Consider the following 25,835-nt stretch of genomic DNA (forward strand, 5'->3'; position numbering starts at 1 on the left):
TGTATGTAAACTTAAAGTGTTGACACTACATTGACATCCTCACCATAATTAATGACTTGAGAAACTCGTTGCATTATAATTCACTACCTTTACAGGGTGTTCTGGCAGACATTTGCACTCCTGTAATAATCAGTTAATCAATCAGTTTTCATTATGTCTAAACTATTGATTTACTGCACTCTATGTGAATAGCAAGAAGAACTTCAGTGTCATCATTTATATAAAACTGATCAAAAATCCTTCCAAAGCTTGTGTGTTGGATATTCTTAAGACATTAATTGGATTATTTTTCATGCTGTATTTTTAGCTGACAACCACTTTACACGGTTATAAATATAAAGACAGATTAAAGATCATATAATTTGACATATAATAAGCTGTTGTAAATAACCTGGAGCAAGCAGATTAGAAGGACGTGTACAGCATTTTAATTTTAATATTTATTTTAATCAGTGACTAAGTCAGTGACTAATCAGTGCATCTTAAATGTGCTGCTCTTCTGTTTCTGTCTTTACTCTTAAATAAAAGTAGTTTCTTTTGCTTTGCTAACATTTTTATGAAAACTATTAAACATAGCTGTTTTTCCTTTACTTTTAAATTAGTAGCATGGCAATTAACCTTAAACAGATTGAAGTAACATTAAATTACTGTTCTTCTGTACAGAATAAATGGCTTGTTGCATCAGTCTGCACTTATTACTGCATTGATCCAGTTTTGTGGAAAGTTGAAGACACACAGTATGGGTCACTTTCACAACACTTTTTTATAATCTTAGCAGCTAACATACAAATACAAAATGTTAGTGTAGTGTATGTAAACATAATTTGCCAACCACATTTTTCTATCATTTAATAGTAAAGTTTGTGTCATATGAGCTTTACGTGATTTGCTTATGATGTATTGCGCATATATATATATATATATATATATATATATATATATATATATATATATATATATATATATATATATATATATATATATACATATACATAGATATAACAGAGAGACTGCATCAGCAGTTGAACGTTTATGGTGTGTGATCTCAGTATTGTATCTGTTAGAACTGATAAATAAAGAGTTAAATAGTTATAAATGCTGATCTAGACTGTTCCTTGTAGAAGACAAGAACACCACATGGTACTAGCGGTTTCGTAACACAACGTAGAAATGAGATGTGAAGCGGTTTGCAAAGAACCAAACATTAAATGGAGCAGTACCTCACATCTCCAAGCGAGCTGAAGTTAATGGGCAACGTTGAAGAGCAAAGTAAAAAGTTCAAACAAAGAATCACTCTCTACCTAACAGCAAAAGGAATGAATAAAAAAGACAGCCACCAAAAGGTTGCACTGTTCCTAATGGTGGCAGGAAAACATTTTTGGAAGAACTGCAAACGAATAATAGAAAAATCTGAAATATTTTGCAGCCTTGGAAAAAATGAAACTTTTAAAAATATTTATTTAAAAGTTGATTGCAAGATGAGTCTGAGTTTGTGGAGGAGTTTATTATGGATTTAAAATTAAGGAAGGATGAAAGCCTTTTTTGGAATTGTACCAGTACAATGAAATTGTAAAAGCTACATAATGCAGATGCATTATGCACTGGAGATATCTTCAGGGAGGGCACAGAGCAGCCAGTGATTTTCTCTGTCATGGATATTACCCTCTGCAGAGATTTCCTGTCCGCTGCTGTACACCCAGAATACCATGTTGAGATACAGTATGCTAAAACACTCTTGATGGTTGAGCAGTAGAAGGTCAACAGCAGTTTCCCCTTCATTTCCACTTTCTGGAGAAGTCTCAGGAAATGCATTCACTGCCTAGACTTTTTGACAACCTCCAGAGTGTTTGCTGTCCCGAACAGGTCCTTAGAAATGTAAGTTCCCAGGAAATTAAAGGAGGTGACCCTCTCCACCAGGTCCTCATTGATTGAGAGTGAGTCTGGCTCTGCTCTGTACCTCCAGATTGTTCCTGGAGCAGCACACTGACAGCTTCTGCACCTCATCCTTGTATGCTGACCCATCGTCACCAGTTATGAGACCTGCCATTGTGGGGTCATCAGTGAACTTGATGATGGTGATGCTGGAGTAATTAGATGTAGAGTCATAAGTGTACAGCACATAGAGAAGTGGGCTCAGTACACAGCCCTGAGGGGAGCCGGTGCTAAGTATGAGAGTGGAGGAGGTGTGGGGGCCAGTTCTAACTGTTTGTGGGTGGCCAGTGACGAAATCCTTTATCCAAGTGCAGAAGGAAGAGGAACATTTCGGGTGATGCAGCTTATTGATTAATATACTAGGGATCATTATATTAAAAACTGAGCTATAATCGACTAATAGCATCCTTATATAGGTCCCTGATTGTTCCAGATGGCTCATCACTGCATGGAGGGCTGTACTGATGGTGAAAAAGTTAGTTGGAGAGCCTAAACTGACACTTGAAACAGCTATTCAGTTATGTCAAGACATTCAGTTATGGCAAGAGAACTGATGCAGAATAGTATCAAAACCGTGGACTGCAGCCAAGTAAAAGATGCCATTTTGAAAACAGACAGAACTACAAAACAAAAAGCCAAACACAATGATGGCAAAAAACACAACAAAAAGAAAGCTGTTCGAAACAGTGCAGAGATGCAGTGCTGTACACACTGTGGAGGTGAGCACAGGCTTAGATAATGCCCAGTCTACTGGACGGAATGTCATAACAGCGGCAGAATAAAACATTTTGCAAAAGTGTGCAGACAACAAAAGAGTAGATTGGGTGATCTGTTTGTAGAGACACTTACAGGAACGAAACAAGACAAAGATGGGAACACAACATATAATGTGAATTGTTTGGACACTGGTGCACAGGTTAATATACTGCCAGACACAGAATTGGCAAGGATGAAATTTAAGTCTGTAGTAAACACAAAAGAAAAAGTAAGCTTAAATGTTACAGGGTAAAGGAATTTCTACTCTAGGTACATGTACTTTGGAATTGGTTGTAAAAAATGAAAGAGATGATGTTCCATTTTTAATAGTCAAAGGTAATAACCCACCTCAATGAACTCATAGACGAAATTTAAGTATTTGTTTAAAATGTTATAATCATATTTAAATTAACAATATAGGTAATTGATGACAGAGTTAAAGAAAAATGTTACTGTTTGAAATATATAGTTATGAAGTTCTGAGATTTGTAAAGAAATTTCTTGTGCAAACAAGGGGGTTGTGTCATATGGGCTGTATGTCATTTGCATATCATATCAAGATATATTGGAGAGATTGCATCAGCATATGTATGGCATGTGTTCTCAGTATTGTATCTGTTAGAATTCAGCTTGTTAAATACAGAGTTAAATAGCTACAGTATTAAGGCTGATTCTAAGTGTTCCTTATAGAAGACAAGAATACCACAATATCTACCTTCCTGTGTCTTGGCTTCTATGGAAAACATCTACTTCTTTACATGACAGTTTTACTGAATAGGTAAGTAAGTCCAACACTCTATACGTCAGTTGTAGTCACTGGTGTATACTACTGAGCTCAACTCAAGTATTACCTGGGAGGCAGAAATAAGTAAAAAGAAAAATCTTCTCACGGATACAAGAGTTTTACTGGATCAGCAAGTATGTATGTCTGGTACCTCAATATCGATCAGATACTGTATACGTCCTATGTGTTAGCTTATTACCTCTTATTGTGCACAGGGAGACAAAAACTGTGATTTAGTTTAAAATAAAAATGCAATGCACATGCCATCTTCCTCCCCAAAGATTAGCACTATGAAGGAGATGGGGTCATGGGAGCAGGATTGGTTACTATAATTTTATATTTTGCAAATGTGTTTGTTTCGAGTATCGTCTTAGTGTCCTTTTGAAGTTCAGCCTATATTGTAGCACATTCTGTTCAAATCCCAAAAATTTTTTAAGTATTTAAATATATGTTAGATACACCAGATACATACCGTATGTTATTTAGTCATGAAATAAATATATTTTTACAAATAAATCTTAGCAAGATGAATCAGAGATCACTCTTAACTCAAATTCTCACAAGTACTTTAACATAGGCAAACCTCTGAGCAAATAAACGTAACTTGAATTTGGGAGCTGTTTTGGCATTATACTTTTAAATACAGTTAATTAATCTTATCTTAAAGTTTAAGTACTATATTTACCAATGAAATGAACTGCAAAATCTATGGTGTTTAAATAGTCTTAATTAGTATAATATACTCCTCATTTAAATCATTTAAGAAAAAAATTCAAAAGTAAGGATTTTTTAAAACATTATTTAAAGTTACTATCAATATCTTACAGTGCCTATAAAAAGCATTCACCGCCATGGAAGATTTCTCATTTTATTTTCACTACAACATTGAATCATAACGGATTTAATTAGGCTTTTTTGCCAGTCATCAACAGAAAAAGACTATTGTCAAAGTGCTCTAAATTTCTTACAAATACAAAAAGCCAAATGATTGCTTGTGTAAGTATTCATAAGTCAGCATTTAGTAGATGTACTTTTGGTAGCAATTCCATACATGATGTACACAGGTTTCTATCAGCTTTGCACATCTGGACACTACACATTTTCTCCATTTTGCTTTGCAGAACAAGCCCGGTCACGTTTTTTGGAGATTGTGAGCGAACAGACTTTTTCATATCCAGCCACATATTCTCAGTTGGATTGAGGTCTGGACTCTGACTCTGCCATTTCTGAACATTAACATTGTTATTTTTAAGCCATTGCCTATGTAGCTTTGGCTTTATACTTATGGTTTTTCTCTTACTAGAGAACAAATCTTCTTCCCTCCAGGATTTGTCTGTATTTTTCTGCACTAGCTTTCCCTTATACCTTAACTAGCCTTACAGGACCTGCTGCAGAGAAGCAGCTCCTCAGCTTAATGCTGCCATCAACCAGCTTCGCGATGGAGATGGTGTGCTTTTGCTGTGCAGTGTTCAAACACAAAGTTCTGGAAGCCAAAAAGCTCATCTCATCAGACCATAAAACTTTCTTTCAGTCACCCATGGGCCTTCCGGCTATCTCTAACAAAGATGCGTTTTTTAAAAGCGGCTTTCTCTTTGTCACTCTCCCATGATTCACTGAGATTCAATGTTCTGTAACAATGAAATGTGAAAACACCCAAAAAGCTGAGTACTTTTTATAGTCACTGCATGTTGTGGTACTAAAGAGAAAAAGTTGCTACAAGGTAAAGGTGCTCCGAATTGTGAATATCTGATATTGCTTTATCTCTGTGTACCCCTTCACTTCAAACACCCTTCCTGCACAAGTCTAGAGAGAAATTATTGAAGGTATTTAAATAGATAGATAGATAGCATAGATAGATAGATAGATAGATAGATAGATAGATAGATAGATAGATAGATAGATAGATAGATAGATAGATAGATAGATAGATAGATAGATAGATAGATAGATAGATAGATAGATAGATAGATAGATAGATAGATAGATAGATAGATAGATAGATAGATAGATAGAGCTAATGCACAGAACAAATTGGAATTCAACAAAGAAATTGGTCTCTCTTTGTCCTGACTAATAGTCCTTGACCAAAGTCAAGTCAAAATGAACAAATTTCTGTTGGGGGGTGCAAGAAGACCTCATTTATCATTGCTTACCATAAAACATGAGTTAAAAGGATTTTTTTTTCTGATTTTGCAATTATTTTTCCAATGAAGTATTCTGTCCAACTAATGCAACTTCAAGGAAAGACATTTGTGTCTCCAAATAATTTGGTAAGTCCTGCAAGACATGCTGTTCAAAACTTTTTAGACATCTCTCTTTGTTTAGTTAACGTGTCTTTAAGCATAATAATTTAAAAAGTGGCTAATTGACCATCCATTCTCATGAATACTACTTTTAATTAATATAACCATAAAAAATGCATGTACTTTCAATTGAGTGTTAGCTGCTGCTTAATGTATAAAATCCTCTCCCTGAACTATTTTAGTTTTCCAGTTAAGTTCTCCTTACATGTGGCTACTGTTAAGAACTTGACATATACAGGAAACCCCGGCTATACTGTAAATAAAGAGATTTCAGTGCTGCAGATTTTTTTTTTAATCTCAGGTGTTGAGTGTTAAAATAAAAACAACATACATCATATTTTTGCCTCTTCAGTTTTTCATTAAGGTCAAATTTTTCCCCTTCCAGCTGTAACAACCACTGATGTAGCTCATTCGCCTTCTCCCTGTAGGACAAAGCATAACATTAATAAAAAACATTTAAAAAACTTGCTTGGAGCTAAATACTTAGTTTATCATGTCCTTTAGTAAATCCATTCAATATGTATATTGCAGTTGAAATCCACGTTTCTGTCTTTTATAAGGCATTCTCAAAAAAGAAATAAAAATTGATTGCATTGTGTGCTTTAGAGGACACACTTATATTCCTTTTAGATAACAAACTGCACATACCACCATACTGTTCTCATGATTCTTTTACACGAATGTCTTGATATCATGCCATATTTTCCCTTCTAATGTCTCTTTTGAAATTCCATTTCATCTGATAACTCTGCAATGGCACTCATTCACTACTGTTTGCTTACCATCATTAGAAGAGAACCGACTGGAATTGTAAAGATGTATTTTGTAATGTTTGTCATTTATCATCATTTTTAGTGTAAAGAAAATCTGCTGTTGTAGTGGCTAACTTGCAAATAAATGATTTTCGTTACTATTATATAGAATTCTTTTTTCTGTTTCTTTGCAATGGACTCTCCAGTACAACCCAAAGATGTGTTTGTTAAATTAATGAGTAATTATCTGTAAATTATGAATAGGTTATGCCCTGCAATAGACTGGTGTCCTGTCTTGGAGTGGTCCCTGGCTTGAGCTCGATGGATTAAATATGAACACGGTTGGATCCAGACTAAGAACATGTTACCTTAGCCTAACAAACTCTGTTTGGCGGTTTATATTGCAACCCTGTTTCTTAGACATTTGCAAAATACGATTATGGCAGTCATTAAGAACCATAACTGACTTTCTTCTATTCTGTTTTTCTTTGTGGTATCCTGCTGTGAAGACCTCTCTATATCATCAAGCTACTATTGCTGCCCTTGGGATGTGACACCAGAGATACTGGGATCCTAGTAATTCAGTAATGATTTCATCATCTTTGTATTACACAGCCCAGCACAAATTATTATGTTATAGACTGCCTAGGAGGGGGTCAGTGGAAGGTTAGCCTTGGTCACAAGAATTGTGTCAGTGTCAGAGTTTAACTGGGGCTTTACATGTTATAACTGACTATGGACCCCAAGAGGTTTATTTTCACCAGGAGTGCCATTGACTGAAGCGTTTGTTTTCCACTCATATGGCCATATCTCTGTGATAATGTTAATGGACATATATTGTTATGACTTATGTTAATGAAACTGAAATTGCTTGGTTTTACTCACGTATGTCAATAATTTATGTTTTAATTATTCCTCTCATTGCATTATAACTAGAAAATTGTTCAAACACCTTGATCCTGCTCTCAATGAAGAGTACTATACAAAATAAATCAGCACTGAATTGAATATGCAGAAGAACAAAAACAAAAGCCTGGAAATGCACAATATCATTTAAAAAACTATTGTTTGTCATATTTGAGGTTTGGATTTTAATTTCAGTTTATTCTTGGAGTATGAGTAGCTTGCAAGAGACAGACGCTTTCTTTAAAAGAATATGATGAATTTGAGCTTTTTGCCTGTTCAGTCTGCTGGCACTGATTCTTGCAGAAATAGAGGCAGGGTCATTATCCTGTCTTGACATTGACATTTTTATTTAGGCCAAGAGAAAATAGGGCTATTTTATTTTTTACATCATTATAGATAATAGCAAAATACCATTTTACTTCCATGGTAGATTTTTTTTTTTGCTTTGTGATAATCCTTCTTTAATTATTTTGTATTAAACTGCTTGAGACTTCACTTGCATCATTGTGGGGAGAGACCTTAGAAGAGGTTAATAGGTGGTCCCGTTATTTAAGGCCCTGTGGCAAATTCTATCATTAATTTTTATTTCAAATGTGGATGAATTTAGTTTGGAGAAGAAGTTCTGCTCAACATCTAGGGGTCAACAGTACAAGTTTTCTTCCACATAAGCATTATGTTTGAATGATTCTAGTGTTTCTTTATATAAAGAAAAAATATTTGAGTTGTTTTTAACCCTCTCCCAACATAATCAGGAATTTACAAAGTTCATGGGGTGATAGCCCTAGCTGATGTGCACACATATAAACTTATATTGCTAATAACTATAAGCTGGCCTGGCATAATGTAACTGTATTTTTGAATCAAGAAAAATATATTGTACATCATCAGTATGATTAAGAGCAAATGGAAAAGTTCAGATAAACCTATGTATATAAATGTAAGGGTTCAATAGGGCTCCTGACAACTGCTTTAGTACAAAATTCTTTTTCTAAACATTCTGCTTTTTCATACAATTTTATATAGAAAAACATATGTAAATGCAAATATTGTATGCTTAACTTATGTTGTAGTAAATTCTACAGAACAAAACACTAGTATAATGTGTATATTATTTATGTCATTTGCATTTTGTGTATGACATTGTATTCACAATCTGTGTTTGTTGTTACAGTTGTTGGTACTGTAGAACTGTCACTAGTCTATGGGAGACACGCAGGTAAGAATTTCATTGTACAATACTACTATTACATATGATGCCAAACTTGAACTTAAACATGCCACCAATATTACTGGATGTGTATTAAGTCTGAAGGGTGGGATATCATATAGGGGAACACTGCAGTAGGTGTTGTATTGTCATTTATTTTGTATGAATTTACTTAATAGCATGCATCACTAAGAAGATGACTGTATTTGATAATCAATACAGCTCTCGATGCAATTTTGTCAAACTGTGACATGACATAATAGTTGACTTTCTTCCATCACTTTGTGACAGCAATTGCTGATGTTTCAAATACTCAGGTCTTGAAAGTGCAAGTTCTGTTACGTTTCTCCCAGTAGCCATTGAAACAAAGCAAAAATAAATTATATATTGCACTTAATCTTTTCTAAAAGGAAAATCCTTGCTGCTGCCTAGTATGGTGATTTACTAAAAATGATTTACAATATACTCTATGATGAAGTTCACAGTCATATTACAGCCTGGACTACATCATCTAGGTACAGGCCACTCACCTTAGATTTTATTATAATACTAGCTGATTACCCAGTGGCTTCGCTCACTGAGTGCAAGGAAAAAAAAATGTAGCATTTATAAAATAAGTTTGTTAATTGCCAATCTTATTTTTCAACAAATAAAGAGCACTTACAATAACATAGAAATCAATATAAACAACATTATTAACATTATTATCATATGAGAATATGAAGTAATATATAAGAAGCACATTGCATATAAATATAAATTATTAAACAGTAAAATCTTCTTCTATAATACGCTACCATGGCAGTTCGTTTGTCTGTCCAGGATTTTAAATCACCAGTAGCTCACAAACCGTTTCACCTATTGACTTGAAATTTGGTACACATATACTACGTGACGTCTACTATCCGCTTTTGGGGTGATGATTTTATTACTCTTTTTATCTTTATTTTATTTTATTGTAGAATCAACTCTCAGCAGCGTGCAGCAGGGCGGCCGTGAGGCGGATGCGTACAGGCACCGTTCTCATTCGCTACCACCTTCGTTAATCATTCTCGAGGCAGATTGAAGACTTAAGTGCCAGATTAAGTGAAAGGTTAAAGAAAACATACTAAGTAATTGCAACACAAAAACTAACTTAATCAGTTTTAACGCGACAAGATGCCGATGAAAGAGAAGCAGCGGGCCACTAGGGTGGAGTAAAGAAGAGCTGATCAGGAAGCAGCAAGCACATCAACCTCTGAGCAAACGAATGCTAAACATACAGAGAAAGAGGATGAATACTATGAATGCTCAAGTCAAGCGTATTCACTGCATGTTATCGTGCAGTGCGCCATTACTGGTATATTGATAAAAGAATTTGAACAACATATAAGAAGCATATAAATTATTAAACAGTAAAACATTAACATTTAAGAAGTAAAGATATATTGAGTACTACTGCAGTGCTTTCGGGTATACTACATTTTTGGTTTGCCCATTACGTGCATAAATGTATAAATTTTCTGGTGTACCTACCTGAGAACACATTACATATAACTGACCGTGGGAGAAGCATGGATTTTAAACACGCGTTGAGTTCATCTGCTGGTGTTCCTCGTGGAATAACTGGTAATGTTTAACGAAAACCTCCTGCGAGTAAAACGACAGTACCTCCCATTATTTTGGCAGGATCTCTGATATCTTGCATTGTTTGGTTCAAGGCTTCATAAGATCTTTTATGTGCCACGGTGCACTCATCCCAAACTATTATCTTTGAATGTTGCAAGACTTTTGCCTTTCCAGAGCCCTTGCGTATGTTGCAAATTGGATTTTCGTTGTGAGCGAGGTTTAATGGTAATTGCAATGCCGAATGTGCTGTACGGCCTCCATCTAATAATGTAGAAGCGATTCCCCATGACACTATAGCCAGAGCTATGTCACCATTCGCTCTCTCAGCAAGAATCAGGTTTATTAAGAATGTTTTTCCTGTTCCTCTGTGGTCATACGTAATTTCCGTTTCAAACGCTCATACGTAATTTCCGTTTCAAACGCGAAAAGAATTTTATATATATAGATTAATTTTTAGATTTGTCAGATTTTTTCATATATGTTTATATGACATTTATATGTTTATATGTCAGACTTTTTCATATATGTTTAAAGGAATATCTGACCCTCATTTCAGTGCCGTCCATGAATTAACATTACCTAATCTAATTAATAAGACTAAAAGATTGCAGTTTACAGATAAAGCGTTTCTCTCAACTTTCAACAGCAATAAACTTTCTTTGGATAGAATAAATAGTATACTCCTGGGCTAATTATCCTCTAAACTAATTTGCATTAGTGAAACCATGCAGAATGTTGAGAAATGCTTATAGTTTTAATTATCCAGATAAATAAATAATAAATCATGTTAAGTAGTCTAAAGCCTCCAGAGGCCTACAGAACACAAATTATTGATGTGCATGTGCCTGGGAAGGTTTACAAAGTAACACAAATGTTATTTAAAGTCAATTATCATAGTGTATGAAGTATTAACTACAAAATTAAGAAACTCCAAAATCATAGGGAACAGTGACTTGTTTCACTATTATATCTTCCATAACTGAACATAAGTAATCAAGTGAACTTTGCTAGAGGAAATTTAGAAATTTAGCAAGGCTTCTGAAACATTATGTCACAATCTAGTCAGCTACAAAAATAAAAAAAAATTACAGAAGAAGAAAAATTAAAAGTATTAGAAGAATAAATTTTCTTTAAATATGTCCAGCCTACTGGTTCATGGTTTGTGAGACACAAGCACCTAGACAGCAGACTAATCAATAATTTGGTAATAAATCCCTAGCCAACAATCCATAAATATTAGTGTTTCCAGGTATGAAAGAAGGGAGACACCATATCAGTATCAATAAGTTTTAACAAATCAATGTGTATCTGAGAGGCTACACCAAAAATCTGGAATATGGACAGGCTGGTGCCAAAGTCAAAGAATCAAAACCAACTGCAAATCGTTACATTACATTTCCCATTTTCTTAATAGAGTCCTCCTATGCTAAGCGGTTTCTTTTTTTTCTGCCACTGGTCTGTATAATAAACTGATGCCCAGGGGCACCTCCTGCCTTGTGCCTAATGCTTGCAAGGGGGTCCAGGCCTTGTGACTTTGAATGTTTTGTGTTCCAACTGTGATAATTCCAAAAGTGGCATTTAGGAGATGATAAATGTATTCAAATTCTTAAAGCTTCCAAGAAGATATATCTATATATATAAAAGCCAAATACCACTGACTCGCTCATCATGAAATCTCCCGAACCATGAGGACTTGGGACTTGAAATGTGGTATGTGGGTTACCCTTGGCCCATAGGTGTTCGCTAAGAAATGGTTTTAAAAATTTCATGGTCCAAGCGCAAAATTTCTTATTGTTTTTTTAGACCCATTTGTATGTCTGTCCGTTTTTCACGAGAGAACTACTTAACAGATTTAGATCAAGTTTTTTTCTATAATTTGCTTGAACATTCCTTTGATTTTGTGACTTTCTCATCACGCTAAGTATCATAGTTCGCTTACGGTACCGATTTATTAGCGCAAATCCGAGAGAGACTCATAGGGGGTGGGGCCCTCCTCACTCACACATCTGCCTCGGGGTGTAACCTTAACTCCGTTTAGTTAGAGAACGAGAGAACTACTTAACAGATTCAGATCTTTTTTTTCTATAATTTGCTTGAACATGATTTTGTGACTTCTCTCATTGCACTGAGAATCATAGTTCGCTTGCAGGAGTGATATATTCGCATTAAACCGAGACAGAGGCTGCTGGCCAAGGGGAGGGGAAGCGTGACATCAGGAGTAGCAGAGCTGGGCTGGGCCCTCCTCACTGTCCTGTTTCACTAATATGCGGGCAAAGCCGCGGGGAATGGCTAGTATATATATATATATATATATATATATATATATATATATATATATATATATATATATAAACAGAGTCACCAGAACATCTGGCCAAGGGAGGTGGACAGTCGCTCCTTTCATGGATGGAGTCTAGTACTGGGTAGAATTTGGGGAGCTACTGCAAGAGAGGCATACAGGGTAATTTTAAAAGGTATCAAAATTAACAGTATATACTCTTTAAACAGTTGATTGTTATTCTTTATCTGCATTTGTAAACTCTTCCTGTAAATATTTTTGGATGAGCTGTTTTGTTGCTTTTAATATAATGTGAAGATTTGAAGATTACTGATTAAAACAATGATAGAATAAATAAGCTGACCAAAATAAGTCTACATGCTAGAACTGTGGTGTAGAACAGGGGTAGGCAACGTCGGTCCTGGAGTGCCACAGTATGTGCAGGTTTTTGTTCCAACCCAGTTCCTTAACGAGAACTCAATTATTGCTGATGAAGCACATATTGCTTAAGTGACATTTTAATGCTTCATTTTAGTGGTCTCGCTTGTTAAGGTTCTCCAACCTTAATTGCTTATTTCAATCTTAAACTGCTGCATTCAGTGTTTTAATTGCTCCTTATTAGCAATAAGATGTAAAACAGGGGTAGGCAATGTCGGTCCTGGTGAGCCGCAGTGGCTACAGGTTTTCATTCAACCCAATTGCTTAATTAGAAACCAATCATTGCCAATCTCAGACCTTATTTAATTTTATGGCTTGTTAGTCTGTGCAATGTAAGGCTTTTATATCGTAGATTTTTTTCCTTTCCAAGGATATCATCCAAATGATTTGAAGCCTAAAACAGATCATTTTCAGTCTGTCACATTTTTCTATTAAGTGTTTTATTAAATCAAACTGTGCATGATGAACACACACAGATGTAATTGGAAAAAAGCTAGCTGGAGAACTGCTGGCTGCTTTGTCTTTTACATCTTATTGCTAATAAGGAGCAATTAAAACACTGAATGCAGCAGTTTAAGATTGAAATAAGCAATTAAGGTTGGAGAACCTTAACAAGCGAAACCACTAAAATAAAGCATTAAAATGTCACTTAAGCAATATGTGCTTCATCAGCAATAATTGAGTTCTCGTTAAGGAACTGGGTTGGAACAAAAACCTGCACATACTGTGGCACTCCAGGACCGACGTTGCCTACCCCTGGTGTAGAATATTATAACCAGTTTGTCATAGTGCACCTTAATCCTACGTGGTAGGTCTCCAAATACCACATCAACTACGTGAAGAGTAATTTTAAATCCAAGAGGTTTTTTTTAACTTGATTTTAAATCTGTCTAACAGATATGCAAACATTTTTTCCCCAAAACAATTTAAGTGCCTGGCATTCATAAAATGTACAACCTAGTAATGACAATGCTCATACATTGGACCTTGCCTTTGGGTATAATTTAGATAATTTTAAACAAGATATTGATAAAAAATATTTTGTTGAATTAGCACCTATTGCACAAGAACAAGAATATAATCCACGAATGGGTGAGTTCCATTTCTTTTTAGAGATTTTAATTGTTTCCAAGGATCATTGAAGTATAAATTCCTTTTATTTTTATATAGTCAGAATCACCTCAGGGAAAGATATGGATAAGAGGTGTGGGATATTGAGTACATTTATTTTAACAAAGTTTCTCATTAGTACAATAGAAAAAGTATGTAGCTAGAAGATTAAAGTTGGAGTGTAATTGTTCAAAAGATGCAAATACATTATCAATAGAGAAATCTATATCTATCTAAAATCCCAAGCATTCCCCATTTGCTTCATAATTTTGAAAAGGTTGAAAATGGTGATTATGATATGTAGGAGCAGCACGTAAGAGCTTCTCTGCTTTAAAATGTGTCCTACATTGGTCGCTTATCTTTAGTAAGTGGTGAACTTATTTTGTTCTTCTATAATTCAGTAAGAAAGTGACTTACTATATTATCTCAAATTGGAAAAAAAAAATTTTCTGTATGAGAATCTGCATGCTGGACCTGTACATTATTTTCTTATTTTGCTTGCTATTTAATAATATGTAAAGAAGTATTTTAGATTGTATTCCTCACATTTTTCTATTTGGCTGGGGACTGAATGCTTAGTTGTGTTTTAAGGATTGATACTCTTGATTTTTACTATATTAATCTTATTTGATTGTGTTATACTCTGTTGTAATGTGTTTTCAAATAAAAAGAAAAAAAGACAAACAGAATATTGACTGCACTGAATACAGTATACAATGTCTGTAGGGTCATAAGAAAAAAACATGCTGAATACTGAAAATATTGGGAGAAAACAATATTTTTGTTTTGCTTAAAAAGAAATATTGACTAGTGCCACTTGCTCACAACATCCGAGTTTCTGACAAAAATTCTACCTTTGATTTCCTAAGTAAAATCAATCAACTATCCTAACCAAAGCAGTGAGAAATTCAACTAAATACATAACACACTCTTTTTTGAAATTATGAAGAGACCCAAACTGACATCAGTCAGTTCTTGATACATTAACATACACCATTCTTAAAGCTTAACCGACTAAATCAGATTTGGACCTAAGTAGATACAGAAGTTATAATTTAAGCATACCTTTTACTAAATAGTATCCTCTTAACTTTACTCTCATTTTAATCATTACAAATTCTTTTTAAAAGGTTTCAGGCTGGTGAGAGTGAGCCATATCATTTCAACCTAAAAATGTTTTTTCAATTGTGTTTGTAAAAAAGGAAAAATCATTTAATATTGAAAAGTACTCTTCTTGCCGGAGCTATAAAAAAAAAAAAATAACGACATGAAACAATGCAGCCTTTTTCATTTAAATCACCAGAAATTCACTGGTGTAACTATTGTTCTTGGAAAACAACTGAAAAAAAACTCCTGAATCAATGTAAAGGTTAGGGGTTGGGTTGGCCATTCATGGCTTGTGTTTTTTGCAGATCATTTCATGCTGTCATTATTTCAGGACCCCCACACAATAGAGTACTTTTAACTATTAAACAATAGTCTTCTTTAATCAACTGCTTCAATACATTTAAACAAATAAAATGTATACATGGCATAACATTTGGGTGCTTTTGGACTTGGTTAGGTGGTTTTAAATTTTATGGTCACTTCATTAAAGAGTTTGTTGTCTCAGTCTTGTTTATTAAATATTTTTGTAGGACAGCACATGGTAGCACTGTTGCCTTGCAGTAAGAAGACTAGGGTTTATGTCCTGGGTCTTCTTCCCTGCGTAGAGCTTGCTATGATCTCCCCATATCTGCATGGATTTCCCCTGGGTGCTTTGGTTTCCAAAGACATGAAGGTTAGGGGAATTGGTGATGCTAAATTGAGTTTAATGTGTGTTTGTTTGGTCTGTGTGTGTATGTGTATTCATAAAAGAGACTTGTAATTTCAGCATAATGGTTGTGGTGTTCCTTAAGTTGGTGAAAATCTACTACTGGCAACAAGGTAAAAAAGGGGAAATTAAATCATTGTGTTTTCTATAATAAGTTACACTAGCAATGAAGAGTCTTCCAGTCAGTAAGCCAGAGACTAAAAGAGTGAAGTGTGTCATAAACTGGTGACATTCGGGTGAACAGAAGAACTTGAAGCAGATTCAGGAAGCACATGTGGGACTTCAATGGTTTTTTTTTAAGCTAATAACATTGAAACACCTGAGAAGAAGAGTTTGGTCCTTTTGAATGTGTGTGGGGCTGCTGCTTAGATCTCTTGTAGAGCTATGGAAATCTAATCAAGTGGCATATGCCAAATTAATCGAATTTTGCAGAAACGTTGACTCAACACCATCTACCACTGTGCAGCAGTTGTGAACTGTACTGCTGATTAAGGAAATTATCAATTACTCTGAGTTAGGGGACCAACTAGAAAATATGCTGTGAGATAGATTAGTGTGTGGTGTCCATGATGAAGCACTTGCAGAGCCAATGCTATTGTTTAAAATTGCCAATGATAAAACACTGACTTTGGAAATGACTGCTTTAAACTCTCACTAACTAAGAAAAGAACATGAAAACAGCACTTCCCCTTAGTTGGAAGTGTATTAGACAAGACCCTGAAAGTCATAGGCAAATTAGAGCCCCACATCAGAGCAGAGTTTTAACTGTGGCAGTCCACATAGTGCTGGTTATTTTCGCTTTTCAACAGAAGCATCCTGAAACTGTGGCAAGAGAGGTCACATTGTAGGTCAAGTTTGCAGGATGGGGCAATACTCTCTAAAGCTGTTGTCAATAACACAGGCTCAGGACGAGGATTTCACAGAATATCCATGCAAGCAGCAAGATACTGAAATTACTGAATGTAGAATTAATAGTGTACACATGGGAAGACAAAGGAAAACGCCCTGCTATGCAGAAACAATGATTAACAATAAAAACCACAGAATGGAGGTAGATTCAGAATTAGCATGTACACCCATGAATGAGAGATCCTCTCCAAATCAGCCCCATAATGGCAGTGCTTAGACAATTTCCACCAACACCATTGACAATTTCACTCCTCATAATCAAAGGCAAAGTTTCCAGTCTGCTCAGGCTAGGACTGGCTTGAAGCTCTAGGCATCAAAGTAACAGGGGTTAACCAAATCAAACATTCCTCAATAGACATTACTATACAACCACATGCACAAAAGGACTGAGGGGAATATCAGGGTCCTTCAGTGTCAATTCAGGTGGACCCTTCAATCACCCCTGAATTCATGAAACCCTGACCAGTGCCTTTTTACTTTATGTCACAAGGTAGATGAGAAACCAGACAGTTTAGTGCAGCAAGGAGTTTTCACAGCAGTGTGTTATTCCAAATGAGCAACCACAGTTGTACCGGATATCAAAAGGGATGGAACATTAGGAATCTGTGGAGACTATTGCTGTACAGTCAATACAGCTGTGAATCCAGATGTTTAGTCCCTTCCTAAAGTCACAGAGATTTTTGCATCAAAGGCTGAGGGGGACAGCTTTCCAAAAACTCAATTTGAAACAGGCATATCAACACCTAACCATGGATTAAAGTCAGCTGAATTGTTAACAATAAACATGCATTGTGACCTTTTCGGAGCTAACCATTTACAGTTTGGTTTGTCAACAGCTGCTGCTATATTTCAGGGCTTCATGGACACATTTCTGGCAGGGATAGAAGGTGTAAAGCCATATTCAGAGAATATTCTCATATGTGGAAGAAAGGAGCAAGAGCAAAATGAACATCTACAACAGGTGCTGCAAAGACTCTCCGCATGTTGAGAACATCTGCAAGAAGGGAAATGCATTTTTGAAGCTACTCAAGTTGATTTGTTGGGTTTTCGATTTGTTTAGCTCCTGGCATCAGACTAACCAAAGAAAAAGTTAAAGCAAGTAAAGAGTTACTGACTCCTGGGAAATAAACAGAGCTACAAGTCTACAAGGATTGCTTAACTTTGACAACTGTTTCTTAAAACACAAGGCTAATGTGCTTGAGTCACTACACTGCCTGCTAAACAAAACATTCACCTGGAAGTTGACCGGAAAACATGATGCTGCATATTTACAAGGTAAAGAGTTGCTTCAGGAAGAAGAGTTGTTGCCACATTACCATGATAAAAAAAACCTGCGGCCCTGGTATGTGATGTTTCATGTTATGGAACTGGAGCAGTTCTGGACCTTGTAGAGCCTAATGGACAGGACATACCAGTAAGTTTTGTTTTGCGCACACTAATGAAAATAGAAAGAAATTATGTTACAAATTGATAAGGAGGAACTGGCTGTGATCTTAACTGTAAAAAATGTAACCAGTATTTGCTGGTGCATCATTTTGTAATTTACACAGACCGTTAGCCTCTGTTAGACCTCCTAAGTAACATGAAAACAGGTTTTTGTTTCCAAGGATTCCATGGTGGAGTTTCATGATTATGACTTGTGCCACAAGCCTGGAGATTTCTTTAATCTTTAGAAATTCAAAGGTTTCTTTAATGTTGATGCTTGAAAAGTAACTTGTCAGCTGCTCTCATCTCTTTTTTATGTTTGTTACTGGAAATGGCACGTCTTCAAGGAAAACAAATTGCTCACTTGACAGTGAAGGACTCGATTTTGTAACAGGTGCTTCATTGGGTACTAAATGAATGGCCAATTAAAATTACAATCACCATTTTTCACCATATTTCCAATGGCAAAAAGAATTGATGGCTCACAAGAAGTTTGTGTTGTGGTGCTGTAGAATTGTGGTTCCTCAGCTGATCTAAATTTCAGTTTTAAAATGAAGCAACAATCTGCTTAGATAAAATTAAACAAAATCAATTTTCCAATACAACATTCCTCTAAGAGACAGAATTACATTCTTAGCTTTTAAAAGGTTATTCTTTTTAAACCACTAGTGGGCTTTGCCCCCTGCTCGCTTCGCTCGCCAACCCCCGTGTTTGGTTGTCCGGATACACACTTTTAAGATTTTTTTTTTCTTTGAATTGTTGCTATTTCATTAGTTTCACTTTTATTTCAGAACTTCGTTAAAAACAATATTTGGAATCTTCCAAGTCCCAACATGCTGAATCTTTTAAATGAGGTCCATGAGACATGTGTTTAATGACTTTGTACCATAATTCAGGATAGGTTTCTCTGTTTGGAATTTCAGCACAGACAAAATGATCCACATCATCAACAGTTAATCATTTTTTTTGCAAAGTAACCAATAAATGCATGTGAGGTAAACCCTGTTTTTGAAATTCTCTGACTTAAACTTTAAAGCCTTACAATATTCATATACTTCTGACATATCACCTATGTTCATTATATTCGATCTCTATTTGCCTTTTCGTTATTTCTCCAAGTAAAAATTTCTCTTTATTTGCGCTAATGCGATGTTTACTTTCTTTGTTTTGACACTGTCGTTTTTTTCTGCTTTCATATTCTGTATCTTGCTCTGCATGTGTATAGCGGCAACGTTTTTGAACGTCTTTATGAAGTTGTTTTGTTCTTTTGTCTTTTACTCTGTCTTTTAATTCGTCGTGGACGTGCTTTTTTTTTAATTCCACTTGTTTCTGACTGATTATTACTTTCCTTATTTTCTGAATTTGCAGCTAGATTATTCTTTTTCTTTTTTGCATTTTTTTCTCTCCAACGCTTTTGAGTCTCTTTTCTCCATGCTGTTCTTTCTTCTTTATTTAGTTGTCAACATTTCTATAACATATTGTCCTTATACGCTTTGTATGCGCTGAGAGCCCTGGATCTGTGTGAGCTCAAAGCCTTTACACGACTGAGTGTTTTTCTGCCAGTGGTCTTATTTGATACTGGTTGTAAGTAGGGCGTGTCTTGCAAGAATCTCATGTTCTACATCCCCGTGAGACAGTCCTGGGTCAATCTCTTGGCATAAAGTCTCATGTTTAAGGTCCCCGTGAGACGCTCCATGGCCGATCTCTTTCGTCTTGCGTGTCTTTTAAGTGTCTTCCGTGATCTTCACGTGAAGATCACGTCTTGTCTCCCAGGATTTTTTTTTTATAATAGAGAGACAATTGTGCATCCTTTAAAGAATCGGTAACTACAATGGAACGATATCTAAGGTAAAGTGAGAATTGTTAAGAGCAACTGTTTAAATTAGAATTCTGGAACTTACTTCAGCTTGTCATCACTTAGATTATCAATGTTAAGTGGCTTTCGTCTTTCTGCCAAAATCTTTTTCTTCTTCTCTTTTTCTGTTTGCTTCTTAGCACCTTTTTTTACGTACTTCAGCCTGAAAAACATGAATGTTTTAATCCAACAATCGATCTTTCACAGCCATTTTAATATTAAGAATCATCCTAACCAAAATGTCTTGGGGAAATCTGAGGAAAATCAAAAATACCTGAAGAAAAACATACACTGGAAGTAGAGAACATACAGAGAGAGAGGTTAGGAGTATACGCTGATACAGCGTGTTGTGCACAGATTCTTCACAAACAGTGATAGGATTCACGCCCTGTCAAATGTACAGAACCTGACAGGTACTATGTCACTATGGTGATTCCCAAATATTTTAATGAAGAGTCACAGTAATCTGAGAATGAAAAACTTAACTAAAAATGCCTTCTTGTGTAAGAACTATCATTTATTCACCCATTCTGCAGAACTCATTTTGGTTGGTGGCAGTGCAGTGTTGCCCAACAAGTAGCAGTAAGTCCAAGGCACCTAACCCTCACTTTTACCAAGTAAATTTATAAATGAGAAAAAAACCAAGATGCAAACTCTATGAATACTGTAGCCACAGCACTTTTGATTGTGAGGCATCAATTGCAGTGTACTGCCTCCACATTAGCATTAACAAATGAGTTTCTGTAACATACTCTGAAATTCTAATTTAAGCCAACAGGAGAATATAAATCGACCAGCCACAACATTAAAGCCACTGACAGGTGAAGTGAATAACATTGATTAACTCATACAATGGCACCTGTCAAGTGGTGGGATATATTAGGCAGCAAATGAACAGTCAGTTGTTGAAGGTGATTTGTTGGAAGCAGGAAAAATGGGCAAGTGTAAGGATCTGAGTGACTTTGACAAGGGACAAATTGTGTTGGCTAGACAAATGGGTCAGAGTATCTCCTAAATAGCAGGTATTGCAGGGTGTTCCCAGTATGTAGAGGTTAGAACCTCCCAAAAGTACTCCGAGGAAGGGCGACCAGAGACCTGGCAACAGGGTCATGGGCACTCAAGGCTCATAGATGCCCATGGGAAGTGAAGGCCAGCCCATTTGGTCCAACCCACAGAAGTAGTACTGTAGCACAAATTGCTGAAAAACTTAATGCTGGCCATGAGAGAAAGATGTCAGGAAACACAATGCATCACAGCTTGCTGTGTATGTGGCTGCATAGCCACAGATCATTCACGGTGCTGTGCTGCCCCCTGTCTACCGCTGAAAGTGCCTACAGTAGACATATGAGCATCAGAACTGGATCATGGAGCTATGGAAGAAGGTGGCCTGGTCCAATGAATCACATGGATGGCCGGGTTCATGTGGTTTCTTTATCTGGGGAAGAGATGGCAGCACGATGCACTATGGAAGGAAGGCAAGCCAACAGAGGCAGTGTGATGTTCTTGGCAATGCTCTGCTGGGAAAACATGGGTTTTAGCACAGCGCTTCATGACAATGGTATTCCTTGATGGTAGCGGCATCTTTCAGCAGGATAATGTGCCCTGCCACACTGTAAAAATTGTTCAGGAATTATTTGAGTAACATGACAATGAGTTCAAAGTGTGGACTTGGCCTCCAAATTCCCTAGATCTCAATCCAATCCAATATTTGTGGGATGTACTAGAAAAATAACTCTGGTCAATTGAGGCTCTACCTCACAACTTACAGGATCTGCTACTAACATCTTGGTGCTAGATACCACAGGACACCTTTAGAGGATCTACACAATATTAGGCAATTGAATTTAATCTTGTGGCTCATCTCTCTATTTTAGATATTAACTTGGAAATGTCATGTATAAAAATAATAAATTGATAGTCACAAAGCCTCTCATCTGGCACTCGTATCAGTGAAATTGCATTCACCTTGATACATGCTGTGTAATAGAAGAAAATGACTGTCATTTGCTGCTATGACATAAGGGCTTTTAAAAAGTGACTTTTGAGTCAATAGCTTTCAGTGCCCTTCATACAGAGTAATTTAATCCAAGGTCATAATATTGCCTACCAGTATTTCTGCTTCATCCAGATGTTCTTGAAAGTAAGCACAGTACTGCTGCCAAATATTCTTTGATTTGATTATTCCTATGAGACCCGCATATGACAGGCATCAAATTTCATCAAAGAGACTCTTGACTGAAAGATTTGACACTGTAAAGGCCTAAAGAATATCCCCACTTAAATGTTTTTGCCACTTGTATCAATGGCAATCTGATTTAGTGTGGGAAAGGTGAGTCTGTGATAATGTGAGTCTTCCCAAATGTCTAAATATAAACTATAAAAAAATTCCATTCAAAAATAAACAAAATACTGTACAATTATTTAGTAATTGCCCTGATATGAGTATAAGCTATAGTACTGGTACACAGACGTTCATTTACTGTTGCTGCTGGTGTTGTGATGTGACCACCATGGCTAATGTGATGATCTGTGCTTTGAAAATTGGGTTTGGACACAAGAATAGTCACCCAATAATACAAGCGTTTATATCTAGCAAATGAAAAAGTTCTTGCACAAGTTCAGATCCAACCAATGAATTCTGCCTAATATTTAATTTCTGAATTAGATAGAGTTAAGAAAAAAGAACTCTGTCTACGAATTTGCTACTATTTATAAAAACTGTTATAACTGTTGCTTGCTGCTAGCAGAACCTCATAAGAGATTCAATTTACAACTTTTTAAAGTCGGACCGGATGAGCCACTGCTCTGCACTGTGATATACTGTCCTCCTACAGCTAGCGGTAATTTCATACAAGATTTTTCAGACTTTATTGAAGCTTTTAATCTGACTCAGACTGTTTTCGGCCCAACGCGTGAATGTGGCCACATGATGGATCTGGTTTTATCATATGGCTTTAATATCAGTAACTCCTCATATATGCACCCTGTATTTCTGACTATATGCCTATTGTGTTTAGCATTAACATCCCAGGGTCTGTTCAGAAATGTCGTCCTTCCTCCTGCTACTCACGGATTATCAATCATTTAACTATAACCCGAATTTGATAGCGCTTTTACTGCTATCTCTTCCATAGCGAAAATCCCTCTCCGGATGAGTTGGTGAACATTTTTAATTCCTCCTGTGAATCAATCCTGGACTCAGTGGCTTTAAGCTTAGGCGATCTAGAGCCAAGTTTCAGCAATGGCTCAATAAAATTACCAGACAAGCCTGTAGAACGTGTGGAATATGACCCGGACACAGACAGGCAGACACGTTTAAATTACCCCACACACGTTTATTGTGGGCTTCCATGATACACAACAATGCTCTCACACCCCAATACACCACAGTTCTGGACAACACAATGCCTTCAGACCGCCTCTTTCTCTCCTCCAGAGACCTCGTCCACTCTTCACTCCCGACTCAAGTCATTCTCCGAAGGGAGGCGGCCCCTTTATATAAGCACCCGGATGTGTTCCAGGTGTGTTCCCGGCAATCTCCCACCGACATGCCCCAGTGTGGCGGAAGTGCCGGCTGTATCCCCAGAAGCACTCCGGGTGTCCCTGCTTGTCTTCCCCCCAGCACTTTCGGGTGTGGTGGAAGTGCTGAGGTCCAGGGTCCTACAGGTATTGGGATGCCCCCTGGCAGTGACCACGGGCCCCTACAGGGTCGAGCTTCCCAGCTCTGTACCCGTGGCCCCCAGGGTGGTCGCCCCCTCGAGGTCTGGAGGAGGCACAAGCTCTCCTCCGGTCTTCTTGGGCATCCCGGCTGGGTACCACCCCCATCTGGGTACCACAAAGGGCGGAAAGAAAAAGAAAGGTAGGCTACAGATCTCTTATGAGATCCTTAAACATTCTTAGCTGTTTTCCAAGAGGCTGTTAAGTCAGCTAGAGAAAGATATTTTTCAGACTTGGTAGCAAAGCACAATCACCAACCAAAAGTCCTTTTTAACACATTAAGCACTTTAATAAACTCCCCTGACAGTGAAAATGGTAACATGTCCTCACTTAGTTAACAAGATATCTTCTGTCTGTGCTCATGTATGTTCCAGTGGTACACTAGTAGTAGCTACTCCAACATTCACACTTACCTTAAATAACTTTCACCCTATTTTACTGAAACCCTCTACATATCCATTAGGCTCTATTCCTCCTTGGGTCTTAAAATAGGTATTTGACAGCATACTGTAGGTTCTTCTGTTCTGTCAATTGTAAATAATTCTCTTACGTCTGGACAAGTATCAGTATTTTTTTAAACATGAAGTTGTGCAGCCTGTCTGCAAAAAGTCTGGACTTGACCCTACAGATCTGATTAACTACAGGCCAATTTCAAAACTTCTGTTCCTTTCTAAGATACTGAAAAAGTTGTTTTTAATCAATTGCAGTCTTTTTACAATTAAAATAATATTTTTGAGGAGACCCTGGAAAGGTGGAGATATGCTCTAGAGAGGAGAAGAATGAAGGTCAGTAGGAACAACACAGAATACATTTGTGTAAATGAGAGGGAGGTCAGTGGAATGGTGAGGATGCAGGGAGTAGAGTTGGCGAAGGTGGATAAGTTTAAATACTTGGCATCAACAGTACAGAGTAATGGGGATTGTGGAAAAGAGGTGAAAAAGAGAGTACAGGCAGGGCGGAATGGGTGGAGAAGAGTGTCAGGAGTAATTTGGGGCAGACGGGTATCAGCAAGAGTGAAAGGGAAGGTCTACAGGACGGTAGTGAGACCAGCTATGTTATATGGGTTGGAGACAGTGGCACTGACCAGAAAGCAGGAGACAGAGCTGGAGGTGGCAGAGTTAAAGATGCTAAGATTTGCATTGGGTATGACAAGGATGGATAGGATTAGAAGTGAGTACATTAGAGGGTCAGCTCAAGTTGGACAGTTGGGATACAAAGTCGGAGAGGCGAGATTGCGTTGGTTTGGACATGTGCAGAGGAGAGATGCTGAATATATTGGGAGAAGGATGCTAAGGACAGAGCTGCCATGGGAAGAGGGAAAGAGGAAGGCCTAAGAGAAGGTTTATGGATGTGGTGAGAGAGGACATGCAGGTGATGGGTGTAATAGAACAAGATGCAGAGGACAGAAAGATATGAAAAAAGATGATCCGCTGTGGCAACCCCTGACGGGAGCAGCCGAAAGAAGAAGAAAAAGCAGTCTTTTTAAAATGAAAATAATATTTTTGATATTTTTCAATCAGGTCTCCAGGTGAAGCATATTACTGAGTCTGCATTTATCAAAGTCACTAATGTCCTGTTGCTGTCAGCAAATTCTAAAGGCTGTGCAGTATTAATGTTGTTAGATCTCAGTGCTGCTTTTGACAATGTAGATCATCACATTCTTGTAGAGCACCTGGAAAACTGGGCCAGCATGTTAGGCTTTGCTATCAAACAGTTCACTTCCCAGTTTCATTGAAAGGCTCATCATCTGACCCTGCCTCCCTTTTGTATGGTGTACCACAAGGATCAGTGTTTAGCTGTATTTTATTTTCATTTTATTTTATTCATTATTTATTATTTGACTCATTATTTATTCATTATATTTTATTTTTCATTGCATTGGCCGTGATCTTCAGCTCTCTCTGGATCGGTTCGCAGCCGAGTGTGAAGCAGCTGGGATGAAAATCAGCACCTCCAAATCTGAGACCATGGTCCTCAGCCGGAAAAGGGTGGAGTGCCCTCTCAGGGTTGGTAGCGAGATTCTTCCCCAAGTGGAGGAGTTC

At 36.9% G+C, this 25,835-nt stretch overlaps 1 protein-coding gene across 1 annotated transcript in view; it reads right to left on the reverse strand.

The window, feature by feature from the left end:
• Positions 1 to 25,835, reverse strand: part of LOC114654288 (troponin T, cardiac muscle isoforms-like) — a 54,625-nt gene that overhangs the window by 4,295 nt on the left and 24,495 nt on the right. The window contains exons 6-8 of the mRNA XM_051919346.1: positions 20,462 to 20,464; positions 20,123 to 20,232; positions 6,107 to 6,197 (exon numbers count right to left, since the gene is read on the reverse strand). Of these exons, the coding sequence (XP_051775306.1) occupies positions 6,107 to 6,197; positions 20,123 to 20,232; positions 20,462 to 20,464 (204 nt within the window). The remainder of the gene's footprint in view (positions 1 to 6,106; positions 6,198 to 20,122; positions 20,233 to 20,461; positions 20,465 to 25,835) is intronic.

This window comes from Erpetoichthys calabaricus, chromosome 1 (assembly GCF_900747795.2).
Source record: "Erpetoichthys calabaricus chromosome 1, fErpCal1.3, whole genome shotgun sequence".
In the NCBI taxonomy this organism is placed as follows: Eukaryota; Metazoa; Chordata; class Cladistia; order Polypteriformes; family Polypteridae; genus Erpetoichthys; species Erpetoichthys calabaricus.